This window comes from Anabas testudineus, chromosome 7 (assembly GCF_900324465.2).
Source record: "Anabas testudineus chromosome 7, fAnaTes1.2, whole genome shotgun sequence".
In the NCBI taxonomy this organism is placed as follows: Eukaryota; Metazoa; Chordata; class Actinopteri; order Anabantiformes; family Anabantidae; genus Anabas; species Anabas testudineus.
Genome location: NC_046616.1, coordinates 22,231,300 through 22,256,486, shown reverse-complemented (window position 1 = coordinate 22,256,486; position 25,187 = coordinate 22,231,300). Strand labels below are relative to the sequence as shown.

Genomic DNA, 25,187 nt, shown 5'->3' with positions numbered 1-25,187 from the left:
CACCACAGGGTCACCGGTTCGATTCCCGGCTCCTCCTCACGTTCAGTATGTACAGGAGGAATGATTACAACGAGAAAGACCTGTTTCAGTGTTCACATGAGTAGCTACCAGGCTGTTGTTTAAGCAACACTCACTATAGGATCAAAAGAAGCTTTGTTTCTAATATTGATAATACAAACATCTGCTAAAAAAATCTAACCCTCACAGAAGTTGATTTTGCAGATGACACATCTACACAATGAAAGTAAAAACATGTATTGTACTGAGTGTGACCTTTGATCACATACTGCAGTGACTGGTTCCTGATTACACAAACCACCATTCATCCACTCAGTAATCAAGACAGAATAAAAATGCAGTTGGCAAGATACAAATTTTATTTGAATTTGAACAATATTCAGTAGGATTTAACAAAGTAATTAAAAAACCCACTGAATGCAGTAGAAAAGTGTGTGTATTTGTGTGTGTGTGTATATATATATATATAGATATATGTATAGATATATATTAAACTGGCCACTTTATTAGACACACCTGTACAGTATGATGCACTCTAGTACAACTCCACCACCCACTATGAATTCATTGCAGAGCGGCTGTATGGAATTGGATTAGATTGTACAGGTGTAACTAATGTAGTGGCCAGTGTATTTTAGGAATATCACAGAAAAATATCTGCATAGCCAAATAGGAGACCCACAGAACCCCACAGGAAATGTCCTTGGCTTGTAAGCAAGGCCGCATACAGTTAATATGACCCTTTACGTGCACCGTTTCCATGTTTTGTTCAGAAACATTCACTGACGCAGGCCTGGGAAAGAAGACGGGGATGCCAGACCCTTGACAGCACCCATGCTGATCAATGCATTCATTGTGGCATAACCCATGTCCACAGGACACAGTAGACGCTACACAAATATCAAGCTCCTTCCATTTGTGGCAGTCATGTCATCTCCTGAATGGAGTAATTTAATCATAATCAGTAGTGCTTAACAAAATCCAAGGTGGAGAGGCAGATCATACAGCTGAACGATGACGGACGTAGAGGGAAAGGCAGCACGCGCACCTCACGTTGGTCAGGTGTGGTCAGAAAAACAGAAAACTTAGGCGAGGATTACTGTTCGTGTATCAGTCTCCATAGCAGTACAAACATGATTTGAAGATTATCACCATGTAAACATTTGTGGTTTTGATTGTATTAAGGGAAGGAGTACTGCTGGTAGATGATCAGTGAAGCAGAACAATTGTTGATGTACAAAAATTGTCAGGGAATATAGAGCTAGTTCTCTGATTTTGTCATATTAAAAAATGTACAACCAAGATACGTTAAACAGAGATACGTGCACAAAAAATGTAACGTAAAAGTGTTTATAAGCCTATAATATATATTCATTTGATAACATTACTGTCCAATGTATCGTAAAAGTACCAGACACATTAAAGTTTGGACAATGACAGCAAAATAAAGAGTTGGGTTAATTTAAAAGGAATAAATTATAAAGATGATATACACAAAACATATTAGCATTAAGAATATTTACAATTACGTTTCAAGATGCCAATTTATTTGCTGTATATGCAGTTCATGAGAAATATTATTGGTCTGCCCCCTACAGGCTGCAGGAAGCATAACCACAACAACCTGAACATCTCCAGTGTGCTCGAAGATACACCAGGAAAACAAGTGCAGAAGCTGATTAAAAATATAGATCTTTATATTAATAAAGGTCAGAACTGAAAGAGGGTTCACCTGATTTTTAATTTGAATGCTTAGGGGAAAAAATTGACACCTTGAAACTGTTGGCGAGACAGTTGGTACTGTACCCAGGGTGCAGGAGAGATACATTGTTATGAGACAAGCAACATATTCTCAGCGGACAAAACTCAAACTTCATTTTAAGAAAAGTTCAGAGTAGTAAAATACACTTTCACACAATAAGAATAGAATCCCAAAGAGATTTTCATTGGCACAAAAATCCTTGCAGCAGAGCTCGACTCTTCTCCATCCTGAGATGACCGTCGGTGATCAGTAGCCATTTGTTTATAAGAAAAGTCACAATTAGAAAATAGAGATTCAAACTCTACCCCTACTTTTTCTTTGTGTTGAGCTGTACAGTACTGTATGTTGGTCACAGCGATAAACCAATTTGTGGGGAAATCAAGGGTGTTAGTCTCAAGCAAAATCTCACAGCAGTTGGGCGAAACTCACTTCAGTGTTGCACAAGGGAAGCGTGGTTATGGTTATAAAGTACAAACTGAAAAGAAAAAAAGAAATCCAGTCGATCCAGGTTTAACAACTAAATTAACCATTTTAAGATCCACAACATCCTGATGAGTAATTGTACATTTCAAATAGTTGCTGCTCAAGTGGCAACTGGAAGACAGAGTCTGAGCGTGTTTGACATAGTATTTGAAAGACAAAGTAAAAATCGACTGAAGATGCCAATCCACAAGACCAGACAGGTGACCTGTTACAGGAAGAGTGCCTGGGGAATGTATATTATAAAAATACTGTCCAAACACAAGGAAGGCAGAAAAACCTGCTTGGTTGTATAGGGTGCTGGCTGGGTTGACAAACAAGAATGAACTCGGTCACACCACAATTTAGTCCCTCAGGGGTGACTGACAATGGCTTTGGAAAGAGCCAGGGACTGAGTGTTGCTGGTCAGTTTCATCTCCCAGTGATGCTCTCTGATGTCATATAATTACTGATTGTTCCCAGATTGCTGTTGTCTTGCTGCCACATTATACTGTACGTACATCCCCTCACCCATACACACACACACACACACACACGTCCATGCTCTGTATAACGCAGATCCACATGCTCAGTTTAGCACATGCATAAAGCGTGCGCGTATCCTCATTTGGCCCAGTTCACAGGTTATCTCCTGGCTGGTACTGAGGCTCTGTGGAGGTGAAGTAATCCTCCAGGAAGCCCTGCAGGTACTCGAAGGTGGGCCGCTCCTCGGGCTCTTTTCTCCAGCAGGTCAACATCAGCTCATGCAGGGATTCAGGGCAGTCTGCAGGGCATGGCATCCTGTAGCCACGCTCCACCTGGTCTAACACCTCCCGGTTCACCATACCTGGGAGGGAAAAAGAAAGATATGATGCCGGGAATTGACGATAATCAGTTTGAACTGTAATTGTTTATGACTCATAGGCTCCTCGTCACAGTCGTACTCTTGGACTGGTAGAACACAACGTCAGCACCTGACTCCAGGTGATAAAAGCATTGTGCACACAATCTGGTGCTGGTTGGAATGACAAAGCCTTGTAAAATGGACTCAGTAATACCAAAGTTTAGTGCATTGCTTTAAAAACAGTCTCTCAGAGCTGAGTGCCAATGATTTTGGAAAGAGGCAGGAAGGAGTGTTGCGGATCTCAGTCTAAAAATAAACAGGTTACAAGACAGGTTCGCAATTGTTCCAGTGTTAAAACAATAGTCATATACACATCTCAACACTGAAACAGGTCTTTCAGTTAGGTTTGGGCATCCACCCTCTAATTCCTGGGCAGTGTATGCAGGTAAGGAGGACAGAGAGAGGAACCTGTTCATGGTTCATATGGGTTCCTGAAGATTGTGAACCCATCCTATAACACGTCAGACTGACAAGTCCTGAAAAAAAGATCCTTGCCTGGATAGGGCACTCTGCCTTTAGTGGCCAGTTCAGTCAGCAGGATCCCGAATGACCAGACGTCAGATTTGATGGTGAAGCGACCGTACAGAGCCGCTTCGGGAGCAGTCCACTTGATGGGAAACTTGGCTCCTGAAACAAGACGAGGTCATGAGCAGATTAAAATGATGTCACTTTAGCACATACAGTACTGCGACAAACATCAGCGCCTGAAGTTTCATAATCATTGATTCTACAGTGGTTCCTCAGAATAAGAGGCAGGAATCCCTAAAAAAAATCTCATTCTTTGGTTGATGTGCTCATAACTCACACACTGGGACGACTCCACTGTCGACTTTAGGTCTTACCTTGCCTGGCAGTATATTCGTTATCCTCAATGAGGCGAGCCAAACCAAAATCAGCCACTTTGCAAACCAGGTTATCTCCCACCAGGATGTTGGCAGCTCTGAGGTCTCTGTGCACATAGTTCATCCTCTCCACATAGGCCATCCCTGAAGCAATCTGAGAAGAAAGATGAAGGGTTTGTGATTGTTGAAAAACTAAAGATACAGTTCTGAATGGATTTTCAGTGCTACATTAGCACATCATTATTTTGGTACCAACCTGTGAGGCCATGTCCACTAGTTGAGGCAGGCGAAGGATCTTGCCCATGTCTCCTTTCAGGAAATCCAGCAAGCTCCCTGTTAGCAAGGACACACGCTGTAGGTTAGTTCAACTGGGAGCTACAGGGGTCATGTTTGGTTTTCTTCTTTAGCGTTAATTCCCTGATATAATATTATCATATAGAAAGTTCTTTGCATCCTTAGCCAAGCTGTAAAACCGTCACAGTGTAAAAAGTCCATACTGACCTTGCCCCATGTACTCTGTGACGATGTAGATCGGTTCCTCAGACACCACAGCGTAGAGCTGAACCAGCTTCTCGTGTCTCAGTTTCTTCATGACCTGAGCTTCCTGGAGGAAAGCCTCAGGAGACATGGTGCCAGGCTTCAGGGTCTTGATTGCCACCCGCGTTGTACCATTCCATGTTCCTGATAAATGCAATTTCTATTTTTATCGTCTTTGTGATTGGACATGTAAAGTTTCTTCAAGAAACAGATGAAAACACAGCTTACCCATCCAGACCTCTCCAAAGCAGCCTTGTCCCAGCTTGAGGTCAAGACGCAGGGACTCCCTGGGGATTTCCCAGGCATCCTTGGCTAAGCCCTGAGTCTGAGGCTTCAGTACAGGACAAATGTCAGTTAGAGCATGACACAGTCCGTCAGCATGCTCTGGAGAGGAAAGACAGTGAGCGTGGTCAGTGGTAAAGTGCACATCATCATTTGTCATAAAGTATTCCTCTATGGGACAGCATGCTAAAAAAATTGGTTTTCACATGAGAACTCACTGCGGTAGTGATTGACCAGCTGCTGCAGGGTGCTGAACTGCGTGCGTGACGTGATGTAGAAGCCTCCGCTGTCCAGCTTCCTGATCTTGTAGTGCTTCACATTCAGCCCTTTGGTGTTGTCGTAGTCCAGCACTGACAGACAGTAGGCACCTGGTGAAGCATAAAAGCAAATATGACATGAAGAAGTGACATAAAATGACGCACAATGGCTTTTTATTTAAAATAACATTACAATTATGCAAATGATGAGCTGGTAGAAAAAGAAAAATAATGAGACTTTAGTTTCTTTTGAGGACAGTGTGGTCACTACTCCACCAGAGGGCAGCGTCAGTCCAGTGAAAACAGAACCACAGAGCAGCTCAAGGCATGCCTCCCCCCTTCTCTTCTTGTTTGAATAGCGTGATATGGCCTGAGGTTGCACAGCCGTCAGCCTCAGTTCCACATTGACCTAATTCTGTCTGGCTCACCCACCCTAGTGCCTCCCCACTACTCCCGCTCACCTATCCACTCACTTTCTATTGATTCCTCCTTCATCCTGTAAATATCCCAGAACAGGAATCCTGTACTGCACACATGTGCGCACATCACACCCAAACCCACAGAGCCAGCTGATCCCACAGGGACTGTGTTTGCTGCAGCAGAGCAGCTGCCTGCCTTTCAGAACTATCTCTAGACCGAGTCCCACGGGTGTCACGTCCAACCTTTTCCCATCTGCCCGATTCGTCTCTCTTCTGCACCCACGCTGCCACACGGCTGCCACGGCACAGCAGTATCCACAGTGAGCAGTGGGGCATGACATCTCACTGCTAAAAGAAATTTGCCTTCTCCTTGGTGCATTTTTAGGAAGACGTGTCATAGGCTATTGTCTGAGGATGCCAAAAGTCAGAACACTCCTGAGGCCCTTTTAAAAATAGTTCTGCTTAACAGAAATGTGCAACACAGTGCAATGTCAGTTCAACACTTTCCAATCAGAATCACTGATTGTCTACGGCAAAACATGTCTTAGCTTGAGGAAAATTAACATTTCTATAATTCTATGTAATTTTAAATTCTTAACACAAGCAGCCCTACAGGAATTAACCTACTGGCCTTGATTAATGATATGATTTATGTCAAAAACTCATGAAATGTAGTAAACAAGACTTTGTACACATTGTGGATATGAATATATTTTGTTGCTCAGTGATGAGTTTGCCTCTCTGTAGGGTCCACATGCTTACCTTTGGTGGTCTCGCTCTCTCTCACGAGGAAAGTCCCTCTCCGGTTCTCTAAACTGAGCAGCAGCCTCTCGGAGTCGCGACGCGTGATTCTGCCAAAGTACCACCTGGTGATGTCGAGCGAGAAAACACAGACACACCATGAGAGCAGGTCTTTGAGAGAGGGAGAAGATTAACGTGGATGGAGGAGATACCATGACGAAGCATGAGCTGAGTTTAACACTCCACTCCACACCAATGCCATAGGAATGCCCACAGAATAGCAGCTGCTTACCTGGACTCTACAGTCAGTCTGAGATTACTGGTGGAGCAAGAAGCAAGAATGGAGAAATGGAGTGGTTAAAAAAAGTTTAGTTTATGGGACTTGATTTTATAAGCAAGCAGGTTAGTACGTAAAGATCAGCAGTGCATATGCGCCACAAGCAGAAAGCAGTGAATGTACTACAGTCAAAACATGATTATTTACTTTCCAGCCAAGACTTGGGAGGATTGATCATCTCACAGTACAGTAAATATGATGCTACAGACAGCAGTCGCTTAGCTTAGAATAAAAACTGGAAAGACAGGACTAGCCTGGTTCTGTCTAATAACATCAGCTTGACGACTAATGCAAAGCATCAGGGATGAGACTATTTCTTGGGGTGGGTGGATGGGGCACAGTGACTTCCAGGAATCTTGTTGTCGTTGCCAGTCCACCAGCTGAGACTCTGCTGAGCTAACTGTTTCCCCTGTTCCCAGTGTTTATGCTAAGCTAAGCTACCATGTGATCAAAATGTCAAACCGTCACCTTCGAGGACTCATTTCAAATTCACCGAAATAAAAACAAGGAGTTCCTCCTTAAGTATCTAACATTTGAGCTTCAATCCTATCACGTGCTTGGTGAAAAACAGATAAAAGAGGAAAAATATGAAGGGATTTACTCTTCTGCCTGGATGGAGTCGGATGGAGCCACATAATTGCTGGGGATGTAACCGCTCTCTCCAGTGGTCAGGGAGCGCGCCAGCCACCAGTCCCCCTCTCTGCAACGATGAAACCATGACACACGGCTTTGCAGAAGCTCATCAGACATCCCAAACAAATAAAGCAGTTTTTGTGATTCGAAGGGCTGGTGTTTATCAAGCATCTCAGAGAGCAGATAAAGTCATTTATCACACTAACATCCACTGTGTGTTTTTGTCCATGACAATAATTCACATTAAGCACTTCCTGCAGTATTTGAGGTCTTGGCTCCTGGAGAAGCTTGATAAATCCCAAGCCCAAGTGTCTCTACTTAAAAAAAAAATATTACTTGAAAGTTATGTAATTATATACAAACATGCATTCATGTGGGTATGACAAGAGGGAGGGCTGGTGCATGTATCCTACACTTTGTAAGGGAGTGAGCTGCTGCAGCTTTGCAGCACTAGGCTCGCTTAGAAAAGTCTAAGTAAACTTATAATTTGTTTTCATGAAGTGCCTTCAGTTGCTCTGAATTGATTATAGTGCTGCAAGGCTTCACACCAGCTTCCCTTGACTAATGTATGGAGGGACTGTGGGGCCTGGGCAGAGTTATGTGGTTTGTGACTTTTCTAGTGGAGCAGTGAGACAGTGCAAATGTATTCGCTTCAGGTGATTCAAACACGCAGGCAAACAAGCACGTTCAAATACAGTTTCAGAGGAGCTTCACAAACCTGCAGTTCACCTTCCTCCTATAAAAAAAAATGTGATGGTTTATGATAGAGAAATGGAGGAGAGAAGGGAAATAGTGAAAAAGAAAGGGGTTAAAGAGAGCACATCATAAGCAGTGGCAGAGAACACAGCAGACTCACGAAGAGACAATATAGCAGTGCATATGCATAAATCTAAAATATTTAAATAGTTACAACACTTGAAAATAAGGACACAATCATCTTAAGTGAAATTCAAACAGAATGCAGGTGAAACAAACACAGATCACCTACACTCTATACTGTCTCTGAACGCCTCACAACATGAATGACTTAGACTGTACTGTACTCTGGACAGGTTGGATGGCGAGGGGACATGGACGTGTAGGTTGTGGTTTCAGTCTGAATATTAAAACCGCTACACTCCTCTCATAAATATTCTGATACTAAAAGCCTTTGTGGTCACGATGCATGGCTATTTATTATATTAAACTGGACAAATCAAAAAGCTAAGATGAGCCTGTCTGACACCGACTTTGTGATAACCTGTTAACTGATAGCTTCATAGCTTCTGGTTGTACTTGACCCAATAACGATCCAGGTCTTTGGCTTACGGGGCTAGATGCAGCAATAAACCACCATTGTCCCCCTGCCTTCTAGGTCAACAGTTTGCTGGTGGGAAAGCAACACTGGGGGTGCTGCACAACAATGTATGGTTCAGTGCACCTCTATTGATTCATACAGGAGACCCATATTTTGAAAACAAGCATGAGTAAGTAGGTCTCATGATGCATCTACTTCTCAGGAATTATATGTCACCGTGAAAGCAGCGAGGTGTAATCAGCCTTAGTGAAACTTTTCTGAATGAAATTAAAATGAATGCAGAAACGTGTCAGCTGGCACCTACGAAAAACAGTCTGCTGCGGGAAGCTCGTTCCTATGGTTACAGGAGGTTTCAGAGAGATGACAGGTGACATGCATTTGGAGGTGCAGAGCAACCAGTCAAACAAGTGAGCAGCAGCTCAGACAGACAGTGTGGACGTGTGTCTGTGCAGTCACTCTTCGTCACTCAAACGCCGTACAGCGAAGCCCTGTTGTACTATTCTCGAGTTTACTGTTTTGTAAATGTGAGAGCATGAGAGGAATAAATAAGGGATGCGTGGATGTTTTCTGGATTCTTCTTACGTGTTGTTGACGATCTGGAGCCGTTCGCCCTTTCTGAAAGACAGATCAGAGGCTGTTCGAGACTCATAGTCGTACAGTGCCACAAAGGTCGTCACACCTCCTGGTAGAACGAGAAGATTTGGGCTTTGATAAAGGAATATTGCAAACACAGTTAACACTACCTATACAATTCAACACTACGTGTAAAAATGAGGGCTAAGGACTAGAACTGAGGTTCTCACCTGCTAGTGTGGCTATGTTAGAAGAGGTGACATTGTTACTGTCCACGCCTCCAAACAGGGTCAGCTCTGCTTTATTGCCCACTGACTGATTGCCAATGAGCCCACTGTCCATAGTAGGGCTGCGGTTAGGTGTTAAGGACTGCTGAGTGGAGTTCAGGTGATGGCTGCCAGCCCCCCCTCCAGAGCTGAGGTTGCCTTCGAGGCTGCGGGTTCGTTTGCCTTCATCCCTGGGCTTACTCTTGGATGCCCCCATTGCCAAGGCCTGTAGCACATTCGAAGACAGAGGAAAAAAAGTCTGTAAGGCCGCAGACCAAGAAAACACTTCATTAAACTTCCATTTCACAGCTCTGTAAGAGATAAATGACATCATAGTTTAGCATCAAATGGACCTGCTTTCTTATGTCATTTTCCTAGAATGTGATCCTTGGAAAAAAAACCTGCAACAAGGCAAGATGCAGAAACCAAAGCCAGATTGGGGATCGCAGCTCTAAATCCCCTGAGACACAGTGTCATGTAGAGCACATGAGGCAAAACTTGTGGAGCAGCTGCAGCTCTTTGGTTTCAACACAGATATGAGATCCATCCACACACACACACACACACGGCAGACATGCCACACATGCCTGCGTGCACATGTGTCAGACACAGATGCACAGAGAAGCAGTTTGTGGTGTCATTGTCATTCTTTTGGTTTCATTCCACCTCATCGTTTAGAGATGACTTAGTTTATTTATTCAGTGAAGCTCCCACCAAGCCTATTCACATTCATGGTACTTTAATCATGACGTGGGAAGCAAAAACTGTTGCACTATTTATCTTTGCAGTAGCTTCACCTTAACCATTAATTGATTTTTTTGGCCTTGGGAGCAGCAGATAATGATGTTAACATAAACTTGTCATTAATTGACAGTAAACTGAAACAATACAGATGTGACCAGAAAAACCAAAACAATGTGCTGAGTGGTGTTGGAGTGCTCCATAGAAGGAGAAGTGAGATTTAATTCAGCTCCACTCACATTATTCATTGTCATTTGATTCACTTATAATGAACACTATTCACATTATCTGAGATTTAATTGAAACATAATCAAAATGGGATAATTCATAATGAGTCATTAGTTGCAACTCTTTAGATCCATTTGTGTGATACACATGGAATCCTAATATCAGTGGGCAAGCGATGGCCAGGGGCACCATAACCCACCCTAAACTCTGTGTGATCACCTTTAGTGCACCCCCTACCAGAGACAGGAGGGGGCAAGTCTTATGATTAGAACAGAATGCAGAACCTTCAGCTCAAGGAGAACTCAACAATTTTAAGGTTGAAATTCATTCTCATTATTACAAATAATATCAATGAATAATGTAAATGTAAATGTAAATTAAATAAAATATCATCAAGCCTACACATGAACACATATACACTATAGAATTTAGCACAAACGTGACACTCTTCATTTAGTGTGGTCACCCCATAAAACATTTTTTTTTTTTAAAGTCTACCAAGACTTGTTGAGACCAGCAGGCCAAAGTCAAGAGGGCACTTTTGGATTTTTGTGTTTCTTTTTATTTATTCAGCTTACCGCCTACTCAGGCTCATGAAGTAGCTCTAATCACAGCTTAGTAGAGGGAAATCATTACACTAAGACATGGATAATTTAGGGACTCAAGCCCATGGCATCATGGGCAGCTATAGCCACAGGGGGTCCGCTAGGAAATGCTAATTTACAGAACACACTAAAGTGGGGTGGACTGGGAGCCCAGATAAGCAGACAAGGGTCAGAGTGGATGTGGGGGAGTCAGGCTACTCAACCCTCTCCTGATGTCGCCTGCCTGACTGTGTATCTGCTGGATGTAAAGGTGGAGACAGCCTGTTTATGAGCCCAGTCTTCACTAGCACAGTCTAATCTAATAAATAAGAACAGAACCAAGCTACAATACAGCAGCCGTGCTCGCAGTCACAGAGATGCACTGATATATGGTGGAAAATGTGTTGCACAAAGAAGAGTGCAGTGCGCCAGCCACGCAAGGGAAATTAGTGATGCTGTCGCTGGTTCTTGTCAGTCATTTTGGATGTTTGCTCAGTTGTATGTTCCTCTGCCAGTGGAGAGGAAGCAGAGACAACTGAGACAAAGGCTTAATGGTGTGTTTTCAGTCAGTTTAATAGATGCCTATGGATGTACAGTACAGTGCAAGCTCAGCCAGAAAAGCACTGATGCAGCTGAGAAATAAATATTAAAGAAGGACGAAGCTAAATCCAAAGAGGAGGGGAGCAAGGAGCGGGGTTAAAACATGGGGGTTCATTCTTGGTTGGCACCATAAATGGTAAAGGCGGGGGAGGAGGGCGAGGAAGCGAAGGGGGAGCCAATGAGGCCGGACAGTCGATATCTCTCCCTTAGGGCATGTCTGCGCAGAAGGGGGCTGCATCCGAGCACATGTAACAAGGGAGCAGGCACAAAGATGACGGGTGGCTGGGGGGGAGTTTGCCCTTTGTTTGTTTTGTGTTTTCGCCCAGCAGACTGGTTGCACGGTTAATAAGCCATTTGGGGCAGAGCGCTGTGGAGATGATGTCAGCCAGTCGGCGGCTGTGTTAAAGCCTTCTCCCATTCTTAATCATGACACTTTCACTTAAGGGACGTCACCTAATGAGATAACTCAGATGATGCTTAAATAACACTTTGTGTGGACAGACCACTCCTAAATAATGTTGATGCTCATTTGCTGAATATGAACACAGCATCTGATATGTGGGAACACATGAAGAAGACCCATTTTAGCCAAACTTTTGTAAATATACAAAATAGAATTCATTTCCTTTGGCCAACAGTGTCCTAACACAACAGTGTCTGAGCCAGACGCTCAGACACTGAACTCCTGGAAAGGGAAGACAATACAGAAACAGAAACATTTCTTCAGGCTCTGTTTTTTTTAACAAAGCCATCTTTTGTCTGCTCCCAACAGGCAGTATAAACAAGACATAGTGGCCTGTGGCTTAAAGGCTGTCATATCCTCGCATTTACAGTATGAGCTTTAACAGCTAGCAGGAAATATGGAAATAAAGGAAACCAAATCATTTTGTGGAATCATGTCGTGTGCAGTACCTTGTGAAAACGGGTACTGATCGAGGCCTCCTATAGGACTGAGGTTGTAACTAGCACCTACTGTCTGAAAGGCAGAGCTGCATAAAAATCCCTCTGGCAAGTTGGGCGTGTGGCTGGATGGGTGGCTGGGGGATTTGCTTAATTATGCATAAGATCTGGCAATGAACTCCAAATCCCTCAAGTCTCCTGGGCTTTTGGCAAATGGGAATACTCTTTTAATATTGCCGCTGGGATGCTGCACATTATTTTGCTCACTTTTTCATTTCATATGAAAGGAAAACAATTACAATACCCGAAGTGTAACCTCTTGTTAAAGAAAAGAGGACGCACCATTCATCCACTAACGTGCTTCACGGATGGAGCCTTTGTCAGGGCAGGATCATGACAACATCCTGCTACAACACAGACTTTGTATTGACACCTTTTCTGTTCTTCTTCTTCTTCTTCTGCTTCTGCTTTTGCCCCCCCCCAAAAAAAAACATCTTTTCATCTTTTGGGTAGGATCAAACAGTCATGCACTTCAAAACTGAACCCACTTGCTTCATATGTTCTGTATGCAGGTCTAATAAGAGATTTCCAGTACGAAGCTGAAGCAAACTCAAAGCAACGCTGAGGCAGATGGTGAAACTCTACTTCGTGTACAGGCGGGTTATGACTTGTGGTGACATTTGCAGTAGACCCCTCTCTTCTACCTCACAGTGCTTGTTGCTATTGGCCCGTGGTTGGATACATGTATTGGGCGTGTTTTGACGATCTATAATCTTTAAAGCCTGAGGAAACAGGTCGAATGTAATGAGTAATTAAGCTATTCTAACTTGTGTATTTACTTTGTCACACTGTACACTTTCATTTCTCCATGAGCTCGTCTGATGATCACTAAATCTATGCATGTCTGTGTTGTATAATAAATCATGACCTTAGAATTATTAGGTTCTATGTGTGTGTGCTCATTCAGTGTTACTTTTATTTATTAATGGCTCTATCATGTCTGTCAGCTCCCTGCTCTGCGGCTGAGGTTAAAGAGACAGATAACCTCTAAAATAATCTTTTTGAAGTTAAAGGGGCAGTGCCTCATCTATTCCATCCAAGGTATTTAAAAAATGCAAAGTGAGCAGCCCAACGGTTGTGTGTGCACCAGAGGGGTTGGGGTTCTGGGGGGTTCACATGACAGCCAGGTGAATGGTAGAAAGCTATTGTAGATCATTTACCCCGGTGATCTAGCACAGACTACATTCCAAGCTGAGATACTGATAGTGATGACCTGAGCTCGATCAGGAAAAGAAGTCAAATTCTGATCAGAATGATGAAAATACTGCTGCCTAACATAAATGTCCACGGTCTTCGTCTGCATGTCGTCTTTCCTTGTACATGTTAGAACAAGAGGTGCCGTGCTCCACTGAGATAACATCCCGTTATTATTGCATTTGTATAGGCAGACATCAAAGGTCTAAAATGCGTGTGCTGTGTTCACATGTGCTGGAGAACGGGGATTCAAGTGGATCAATGGGCAGGCTGTACTCATTGTCAAAATCAGAACAGCACAAGCAAATTAACACATGACTGATTACAACCTCATTCAACATACAGCAGCAACTCATGCGGTTCAGGAAGTATTCTATGTGCGTCATGTGTGTGTGTGTGTCAACAGGGAGTGTATGATGTGTGTCTGTGCCTGTGCGAGTGAGTGCATTTGATCCTTAATGTCAGCCTGGGGGATGTATTCCTTCATCTAAATGCTCTCTATGTAATTACTAAGTGAGGGGGGGTGGGGGGGTGGGGGGGGAGTGGGGAGGCTTTGGCTCCAACGTCACCAGCCACCAATTGTAACATAATCCAGCCCTGCTTGTCTGCTCGCGCTTCTGTCCAGATTATCAACATCTACTCCCTAATCGTATTCGCTAAAACACTGTGATGACATTCCATCTGGGGCCTGCAAACAACCCGAGCGCTGCAGTGACAAGACAGGACAGACGGGTTCAACCAATGCTGCCTCGGCTATTTTGCTGCTTGTCCTACTAGTATTTCTCATATCCTGCCTCAACAGATCCATCTGCTGCTCCGAAACAGTGTGAAGAATCTCCACTCTGAGCACCCAGAATGGTTTACAACATAGCCGCACAGCTTTGATTAAGTAAGTGAACGCTCGTTGTCATGTAGCACAACAGGTGGGCCGCTTCCTAGTTCTGAGCAAACATTGGGTGTAGCTGAATGTCATCTTGTTTCTCTTCTCCTTCAACAAACATGAATAGAGGAAATGGCTGCTCAGATGTGTTTGCACACCAGTACTACCCCCACACCGGTTTCAGCAACTGACTGGTATCCATCCACACTGTTCCTCATTAGGTTGATCATTACAAAGTGCTAAGATGAGCGCTTGTCATAAAGTTGTTGGATTCCCATCTCCATTATACTGCAGGTACGCACTAATTCACACTGTGGGCCGCTCAGACCCAGAAAGCTCCTCCATTTTTTGGAAGCCTGAAGGTAAACACACGCCCCCGGTGGTAGGACTTTGCTGAGACCTGGATAAAGTGTGTGTACCCTGTACTCCTGTCACGGACAGACACAGGGATGGGGAGGTGGTGAAGTCAATATTTACCGCTACACACACACGCGCACACACACAGCGACACAAACACACACACACACACACACACACACACACACACACACACACACACACACTGCCCCGGCTGTTGCCATGGAGGTGATTCCAAGCATTCCACAAACCAACAAACTGCACAGATGTAGGATAGTTGCACACAGACTTTCTGGGCCAAAAGACTCAGAGAATGCTGCCTGCCTGTTTGATAAAGAAAAAGGTACGATTATCAAGGGCTCCGTCATCGCCCTCTAAAATCACGTGCGCTCTGTGACTTCCTGAAAACATATGGGAGAGACACACAAAGAGGAGGAGGGTAAGAGAAAGCGCGAGAAGGTGCAATCACCTGATGAAATTCTTTCCATTGCAGTGTTGTTAGTTATACCACAGGAGCATTCCCATAAAAAAAAAAAAAAATCATGTTTACCCATTTTCCCAGCGTCTCAGGAGCCTGCAGTGCTCTGGCTTCTATAATAGGATCAGAGGCTGTGAGCACTTATCCCTTTCATTGTGTGCACAATTCTCACCACTGGTATTATCGCTAAAAAAAGTGACCTAACATTTCTGATCACCTTTTGTTTGCCAAACACCACAGCGAAGCCGACCTTGCAATCATATGACATCTCGGGGCTGGTGCAGCCGAGCAGCTGGCCGCTCTGTCTTAAACCCTGTGCTTACAGAGGAATTTTTTTTTTTTTCCACGTCCACTTCCAAACAACAAATACTGCTGGCACCAACTGCAGGTTCATGGATTTTCTGTTATCCCCTGTTCCTAATCTGAGCATGACATACATGAAATTATTTTGGGATTGAGGCTCAGTAAGAAAATACTGTATCTGGGCCATTTTAGATGAGGTGATGCGTTGTCTTGTGGGAAATGAAACAGTCGCAAAAGAGACCTACTGAAACATGTTAAAGTGAAGCAACAGTTCCACATTTGTCAGAAAAACACATTAGTTTCTTTGCTGAGTGTTAGATGAGTAGCTTGGTACCACTACCATCTGTACAGGCAATATAATGCAAAATGAAACGCTGATTAGCTTAGCTTAGCATAAGATAAAGACTGGAAATGAGTGTGCCATAGTAAGTTCGAAGGTAGCCACAGAGAACTGTGTCTTGAACGAATGTAAGGCTAAATTAGTGAGCTTTAAATGTGGATCCACTCCATCCGTTTCCCCGTTCCCCTCGTCTCTATGCTAAGCTAACTGCTAACTAGTTACATGGACAAACTTGATATTGTCAACTCCCACAAGTTTAATTTGTCAATGTGACCAACTACTTCTTCTTAGAAGTCAGGAAGCAATGTGGACTCTTCGGTACTACCAGACCCTGGTTTGAATGTGGTACTCTCTCGCTTTCTTTCACCTTCGGCTTATCTGGACCCAGCAGCACCCACTCCGTCCCCTACATCAGGTCAAAGCCCACGAGGCTGCACTTCACCCGAACACTGTCATTACAACTGGCCAAGAAGCCACATTACTGTGGGACCCACTGAAAACATACATACAAAGATCCCCCTTCCACACTGGTCTAGAGCTCAGATCTGTCCGGTCATGTAACGTCTACAGTATCTAACTCAAATCATACAAAGTACCAGACTCTCCCTGTGACTATGTGAGCTTGTTCTCACTATATTACTTTTAAATGTGGACTTGCCAAAAAGCAAAATCAAACAAAACACAACACAGTCAGGCTCTTGCACCTGCTTTAACTCACACTTGACTATCCCTCCTAGACTGGGTGTGACACATATGGCTCAGACCAGATAGACAGATGACATTACTATAATTTCTTCTGCTTAGCTCATTGGGTTTATTACAAAACAGCAAATAAAGTCCGGCACATTAACCAACAGTTGCCATTTTGCAATTGAACGTTTTAGAGTTATTGCTGTGTGTTATACCCCTGATGATGGTTTCCACACGTTGGAAACCTCTTCAGTCTCTGGGTATTAAATAGAGATGATCATTTTTAGATAATATCTACTTGAAGCATTCCACAGCACGGGTCAACGGCACTTGTGAGCACACAGCTAATATGTGGACTGTAGCCGTCCCAGCTGTTTCTTCTTAATATATTAATTTGTATTTTTTGTTTCGTAATATTTTTTATTTATTTTTAGAGCTGTAGTTTAACATTTCTCTAATACCTAGAGAGTTAATACCTACCTCTAATTTAGTGTAGTAGCTGAAGATATGTCGTCATTTTCTTACAAGGAACTATGCACTACTGAAATACTGATGCTACTGGAATGCAGGCTAACACGCACGTGACGTAATGAATTCAGCTCTCTACAGCTGCAGCACCTACTTCTCCTCCTGACAAACTGAGATCTGAGGCATCCGTGGCGTGCACATTACCATGACTACTGTCAAGGGACCTATGGATGTATTATGTTGACAGTGTGTGAACGTATTGTTGATGAAATCTGAAATCTGCTCTTCTGTTAATGACTTACATCTAGGCTGTGTTTCATTTGGGCTTTACTACGTCATCAGCATTGTACTGTATCCTTTCCTCTGCTGCTGCTCTCATCTAAATATGGTCATTATGTGAACTGAGACTGATGAGCTGTAGTCATGTGTTCAAACAAGAAATGGAGAAGAGAGAGTGAGAGGGAGCAAGATGGAGGATGGGAGGAAAAGAACGATAATCCTCAGGGGCTTTTGGATTTCCTAACCCCCTACTCAAGCCTGCCCGTGCTCTTTTCCCCCCTTCTTTATCCAGTCCTTTCAAGAGATTTCCAGTGGGAAATGCTGGAAATAAAGGATTTCAATTTCTCTCTTGTGTCAGTCATATAGTATGTCAAGCGAGGAGAACAAAAAAACATCTATTTCCTGCTTTCCAAATATTATTGAGCTAGCAGTCATCTCAAAGAAGTAAGAAAATACTGAAACAGAACAGAAAATGTTGCTTGAAATAGAAAAGGCATCTTCACTAGCTGGTGACAGCATCACGGACACTCCAGGTCTTCCACAACATCATATGGGTCTATTAATGCTCCAAGTACTGTGATAGCAAATCCTCAAATTTACCCCTTCTCTTCACATTTCAAAGAGCCTGCATTTGATCTGTTCCAGTCCACAGAGACTCTCATGTGCCTCATGCTCCAGCAGCCTAGGGCTCTCACCATTTAACTTCTCATCTGCTTAGCCAGGCAATAAGAGAAATCCCTTCAGCCCTGAAATCTAAGGCTTAACCCTGGGGGGATATATAACATAGAGAGTTCTGCAAATTAAATACAACTGAAAATGCTGGATCAGAGAACATATAGTGACACTAAATATACTAACGGAAACAAATATGAAAAAGTGAGCCAGGTGAGAGTGTGTGTATGTGTGTGTGTGTGGATTGTGATGTTTCTAGGTTTGTTGCGGCAGTGCAGTCTGGGCCCAGTCATTGCTGAGGAATGCAGAGTGGAAGACAAAGCGAGTTTCAACTCCTCTCTTGCTCACACAGCCCAAAACAGGAATGCACGGGGAAGCAGGTAGAGACACTATCGGCCCAAGATGTTCAGATGCACAGGCTGCCCTCGAGCCACACATGCCACCCACCCCCAAATGCATTCCCTTTACCTGCTGTCAGGGAAAGAGAAAGTAGCATCAAGCAGTCATGTTACACTCTACCTACGAACAAGAATGCGAACCAAGGTCAGAACACACACTGTGGCTGTTCATCCTGGCATGAAAAAGCTCTAAACCAGAGAGTGTTTATTGTCATCACAAATTAAATGCACGCTGAGTTATATGCTGTGGCTGATCATCAGCTGATTCTAGCTTTTCTCCAATAAGATCTATTCGTGTTTAACAATGATAGGGGGATACGTTCACTGACAAAACTGAATATTTCAGTGTGAAAAACTGTCAGTGCTAGTTCTACAAAACATTTTAAGAGAAGAAGAACAGCACAACCACTGTGCCTATGTGCACTTGCAGTAGTATAAATAAAGCATGCTGTTTCAACATTTCTATATCTGCCTTGGCTGCATTCAAAGTAAAAACAAGACACAAAGATGGCAGTACACGGCCACGCTTCCTTGAAGATAGACAAATAAATGAATCACTCACTAGGGGTTTGCCATTAGAATTTTAAAATGTGGCCATGTCACGCCTCATCATCAAAACATAACTGCTCCCTGCCATGACATTTCCATAACGGATTGGAGGGCAAGGCCCCCCAACACTCAGGTGATTTCCTCCATCTTTTTTTAAACCACCCCTTTGTTCAGCAGCCCTTTATTTCAATATTCAAATCCAGCTGAGTTGGGCGGTGAAGCAGTAAACTAGACACTGGCTGTGAGGCAATCAGCAGAGAGGCAAGGGTTGTTGGTGCGGTTGGAGTTTTCTTAAGATACAGGAGGGTGGGGCCACTTAACTGCAATGGATGAGGAAAGAGGAAGATGCCCTGTCATCCAGATCCAAACCACCAGAGCACACGGAGGGTCACCCCACTGGTCAGAGCTGGGGGTGGTGGTGGTAGGGGTCAAGTCACTCTATCAGTTTAGACATGTGTAAAATAACCTCAAAAGATAAGATACTGCAAATATGTCCTGATATAAAGCGCTTAGATAACAATACAGTTGGTGTTCATTAGTCCAACTAGAGATTCAAGTAGGTGGGAAGTGAGTCTGTCTACGAACACCAGCGAGGCTCTTGGTGACTGGGAGCTGTAAAGCCCAATCTGAAACTGAGAAAATACAGCACTTGGCAAAATAATGGGTGAGTCATTGGTATTGTTTAGCAACCTCCCACAGATATATTATGGTCATTCTGTGATATGAAACAGTAAAAATACTGCCTTTAAAGTAGCTCCAGCCTGTGAGTCTCATGTATTACATATGACTCACAGTGCTGACTCTCCGTAAAGCAATACGGTGACCTACAGTGACCCTTCTTAACTCCATACATTAAACAATCACCCAGATTCTGAGGTATTACCTGAATCCCCGCAGACTTTTCTAGGTGGTCGGAGTGAAAACCAAGCCAGTTTCATCCTGGGATCACATTTTCTTCTTCACAAACCAAAAATGGTGCTAGGAAATTATATTGAAAATAAAAATAACAAATCTTTTCCTTCTTCGAACCTTCAGAATTTACTTGCTTAGGTGCTGTAAAAGTGACTCTACCGAGTGAGAAACTCCTTCGTGTTCTGTTTTACGGCCTATCTTAGAGCCTGTTCTGCAATGTACTAGCTGAGACTACCTTCGGTATAGATCACAAATCTTACTACTAAGTACGTACATCACCTGTTCTTAGAAAATGTTGGGAAATTGTTTCTTAAATCGAAAACTTAAAACTTAAAACAACTTCTTTTAACCATTCAGTTGAACCTCAAACATGTTCAGATGATAAAAGATCAAAGAGAAGGAGTAAACACAACTGTGAAGGTTTGAAGGAGGTGATTTTGTTAGTTTGGCATTTTGGATTAAAAGACAAATGCAGATTTATTTCAGGTCAATCAATTAACTAATTGTTTCTGTTCCAATGGATTCCTTTCTGTAGTAACTCTGAACAGGATACATCTGCTTTTCAGTGCATCGTGTGGCTCAATGAAAAGGTCTGACCGAGTTGATCATCTCTGCAAGTACACGATCTGCATGAAAACTCCCATGTCAACATATACTGCAGTGATTCTCGAAGGATAGAGAGCTTTTAATAGAGGCGGGGGGGGCAGCATGTGCTCTTCCCAGCATCTCATCATCCCGACCAGGCTCGCACAGCTGCGCCTACACAAAGCCACGCATAGAGGCATCTCTCTAAATGCCAAAGACGCCTTTTCCTGTCACAAGAAAAACGTGCACGAAGTGATGGGAATGAGGGTGTGAGAGTGATCGCTTTTCCACAGAGGCGACAGTGGGTGGATTGAGTGGGGATGAGTGGCCTGTGTCACCCTGGCCTGTTCCCAGAGCAGAGGGACAGGAAGTGGCCAGGGATCCTGTGAGGATACAAGAACTCCTCTGTTTGTCTGTATCAAACCACTATCAGATACTTCATTCAAATAGCGAGCAGGCACAGGCCCCTCTGACAGAGAGCTTGGAGGGATATGTCAGAGCACTTCAGTTCTGCTTCATTATCATTCAACTGCCTGCAATGGGCGGCTTTATGGCTTCGTGTCTTAACAGCGTGAACATGTACTTCTCTCCTGCGGACACGAACTCAGTCATACAATACATCACGGGCATTAAAGCAGAATTAGCAAGTGCACAGCGACTGATTTAAAACTAGGCCACTGACACATAAAGCCTAAACAGAGGGAGACAGACAGGCTGACAGGATGAGAGAGGCATGAGACAGGGAAAAAGAGCGGCAGAACAGGTGGCACTGGCATTCCCATGCTAAACCAAATGCCCTTGAACGTAGCTGGGCACTAATTAGCACAGAATCTGGGCCAGAGCGACAGAAGTTTCGTATCTGCGACATTAAATATTCAGAAGGCATTGGTCAGTGGGAAGCCATCACAAATCTCATGCCCCTCTTTCAGATATACAATCCCTCTCTCCTTGTCTCCCTTACTGCACATGGCGCTGGCAGGCTAAATAGGAGTTGATCCTGGCATCGGACAAGTGTTTTGTTTGTTAAGTGCTCCAAAGCCAAAAGGGAACAGAGTGTTGTTTCAGCAAACAAGACGCACATCTACTACCATCATTACTAGAGCCCCGGCTCATTTACTGTCATCCTTTGTGAGCCCTGTCCTCTGGCCAATAAGCTAGTTCCGCTTTATAATATCATAAACCAATATGTCCTCAGTGATCAATGCCAATTAATCCTCGGCTGACCTAAAGAAAAGTGGGACGCTCATTAGATCAAAAGATGAACTCAGCAAACTGCCAGTTACTGTACAGTAGAGCAGCGTCTGACACAACGGCTCAGGTCACTTTAATGTTCAGAGTTCACCAGCTAAATGCTCGGCCGGAACCTCTCTCTATAGACCCCCCCTATAAATTGTCCCTTTCCGTCTTTGTGAATAGGAGTAGGTGCACAAAGGCAATGTCTGAAACTGGAAGCGACTTGTCTCAGTGAGCCGCTGATTCTCTGGGGCTGGATGGCGGTGAAAACAAGCAGTTCATTGATGCCAGGACCCAGTGTATCACCGTGACAAACAGACCACTCCAGTATAAGAGGAAACAAAGAGGCCAGTCCACAGCCACGTTGCCAATTAGCAGGAATTTCAAGCCTCGAGAGCCACTTTCCACCAATCTCACAGAAGCTGACATAAACATCTACGGCTTTCACTGGGAGGCATTCATGAGATTCCAAGGAGCATTAGGTCCCCCCTCCGAGAACCCTGAAATCTGGCAGCCTGAAGTACAATGCACCATCTCGTACCACTTTGGGAAAGGCTTCTCGCAGGCTGGTTGGCTGCATGGCCTGGTGTTGAATTCACACTAAAAAGCTAGAAAAATAGAGAAACCAACAACACTCGGTCTTGGTTTTACAGCAGGCGAATGCACTCGACAGTGTTTCCTCTTGAGACCATGTTAGACATGAAATGAACACAATGTCTAATAAAAACAAGGTAAAAACAGGCATCATGCGTGCTGTGTTGTGTTCATACTCGACAGAGTTGCATCCTCAGCATCAGTTTGCATGTCACTGGCTCAATTTTGAATTAAAGGATATTGAATCCATGGGATATAATATGTTTTTGCCCGCCTGCTGCCAAACAGCCTAATTCCTTCAGGAAAATGCAGAAAAATACAAACACTGGCAAAATCTGTGGGGGATTAGTTTAATACACTACTGATAATGAAATGTAATAGCAATTTTATTTTCATAAAAAACACTGAAATACATCTCTGGAGAAATGTATCAGATTTTGTAAAGGATTACTGAGACGGAAAAAACAAGCCGTGGGTTTATATGCTGCATTTAGGTTTAAGGCAGATCAAAAAAAAAAGCTGCAACAACACATGCAGTGGTGGTAAAGCAGGTTCGAGCATGTGTGTGTTTGTGCGTGCGTGTCACGAGGAGAAGGACTGTGTTGTATCTCGATTGTCATCATAGAAAAGATGTCTCACACAAAATGACGGACCAATATTTAAGCAGCTGGGAGTAAATCTGGTCTAGACGCTAAAGACCGGGTGTCATTTTGTTTTTAGATGACAGCAGTTAGCAGATCTGTGAAGTCATCCCGGATCAGCAGTCTGACTGGGAGAGTCCAGTTTACACAGACAGTACGGAGGAATGAATCTTACAAATACCTAGTCTTTTCTATTATTAGTTACCACCACATTAGAGTCAATATCTGGCTTTTGAGTCACGCTGAGTGGGAGAGACTAATCCTAAGCATATGACACCCATGTCCTTAAAGTGTGTGGGAATTCTGGGAAGCAAAATCGGAGTGAACAAGCAGGAGCAAGTACGCCGGGTTCAAAAGATATAGGTCACAGTTTGACATTTGTTTCCACTGACCTGCTCACTCACACACAGCCCCTATAACAAGTCACACTGCAGCTGCTGTTCGTTTCACTTTGTCTTGAGAATGGAGCAAGTTCTCTTCCAACCCTGAATGTGCACAGTTGAAAGTGCCGTAAGATGAAGACACATGTTCCCAAGAGTACAACAGATCACATCAGAGTGTGGAGCACAGCGTGGAGCCTAAATCAAAGGTGGTTGGTATTTCACCAGAGCTCTGATGGTGACTCACTGGAACTCACAGACTAGTGTGGTTCAGCTGCTACCAGTGGTTTAATCAGGTGGAAGAGTGAGAAGACTACAGTGTGACCTCCAGCTGCTAATCATTAGTAACTCAATCGATTCTATTAGAAAATGTAGGTCATACAGCAAATGTGACATTTGAACATCCATCCCCACACGACGAGCTGCAGCAGCCCTCGGATCAAACCCCTCCTGACTTGATGAATGAACCCCTCCTGTGCGCCCGTCACCACTCAAGTCATCCGCAGTTAAAAACAACAAGTGGCGGACACTCACCCTGACGCGCGGGCTGCCGGAGATCTGGCGTCGTGTCTCTAGTGCCGGTCAAACAGGCCGGGTTCGCATCAAACCATTAAGAGAGAGAGGAAAAGGCTCACAGATCCTAAAACCGCTGCTTTGAAGCGGCGGCAGCAGGAGCAGGAGGAGCAGGAGGAGGAGGAGAGACAGTCGGTGCCAAAACGAGCGACAGAGAGGCGATGAGGAATCCCATTCAAGTGGAGGTGCCGCCCGGTGAGGTCACGACGGGGTAATCCTCCGAGGCTGAGGAAATATGTATCATTGGCACACAGGGCTAACTCAGCCGTATTACCGCATCACCTGCTCGGGCTAGATCGCCGGGGCTTCGTGCGGCAGCGGCTCACTGTCAGCTGCTGTGCGCCAACACCAAATCCCGACCAAAACACTGCGAGGTGATCCAGGCAGCGAGGGGCGGGCACTCCCGAGCCTGCTCGCCCTCTGATTGGTGGGACGTTTCACGCACAATTGACCTGCTATTTAGTTGAATGGCGCTCCACGCAAGCCCCGCCTCACCTGAGAGTGCGGGCTCAGGGTGGCTCCGCGTAGATGATGATGAACTCCCTCACATCAGATTTGAACTGAAGTCAGAGCTTTCAGGTTGTTGTACTATTCAGATTTAACTGGCACAGTGGGGTTAAGGTACAAGACACAGGTGTGTTGACATGAGAGGGTCCTGATCTGGACCACCACACAGCAACAACAGATCCTGTCTCACTTGTGCTGAATTTAAAGATCACATATACATCATAGATGATATGTGTGTGTGTGTGTGTGTGTGTGTGTGCTCTGTCCTGGTGGCACAATGCTGTCATCTACTGTTCAGATGAGATATCATGTCTACAACACAGTTTGAATCTATAGAGTTATAATGCATCATTTCTCAACCAATGTTTAGGTGTGAATGATCTAAATATGATTAATCAACTGGTGCTGATAAATGGACACGTAAAGCAGCAGAAAAAGGAATCACTTCAAAGACTGAAGTTTGTAACTAAACATCGTTACACACTACAGCACCATGTAGTGCGTCGTTATCCCCAGAGCCGAGGACGTACCTATAGGAAGTACTCCCCTTTTATTAATTTATTTTATCTGGCAGCAGGGGCTCTAAACATTGAATTGTCAGTTTGAAAAAAGTGAGGTCTGTTTTTAAAGTGAAAACAGACCAGACACAATTAGATCACCTGAGTGCAGACAGAACTGTAGTATGAATACACGAAGGACAAGAAACAACAAACT

The 25,187-nt window shown here is 44.0% G+C and overlaps 1 protein-coding gene across 1 annotated transcript; it reads right to left on the bottom strand.

Moving 5' to 3' along the window:
* Positions 1-1,352: 1,352 nt before the first annotated feature.
* Positions 1,353-24,318, bottom strand: src (v-src avian sarcoma (Schmidt-Ruppin A-2) viral oncogene homolog). Its single transcript, XM_026367912.1, has 12 exons — positions 23,928-24,318; positions 9,292-9,553; positions 9,071-9,170; positions 7,160-7,258; positions 6,243-6,346; positions 5,023-5,172; positions 4,751-4,906; positions 4,487-4,666; positions 4,242-4,318; positions 3,986-4,139; positions 3,639-3,770; positions 1,353-3,086 (listed from the first exon to the last, which is right to left on the bottom strand). Exons 2-12 carry the CDS (start codon positions 9,542-9,544, stop codon positions 2,878-2,880), a joined length of 1,614 nt encoding a protein of 537 aa, XP_026223697.1. The 5' UTR covers positions 9,545-9,553; positions 23,928-24,318; the 3' UTR covers positions 1,353-2,877.
* Between the last annotated feature and the right edge of the window lie 869 nt (positions 24,319-25,187).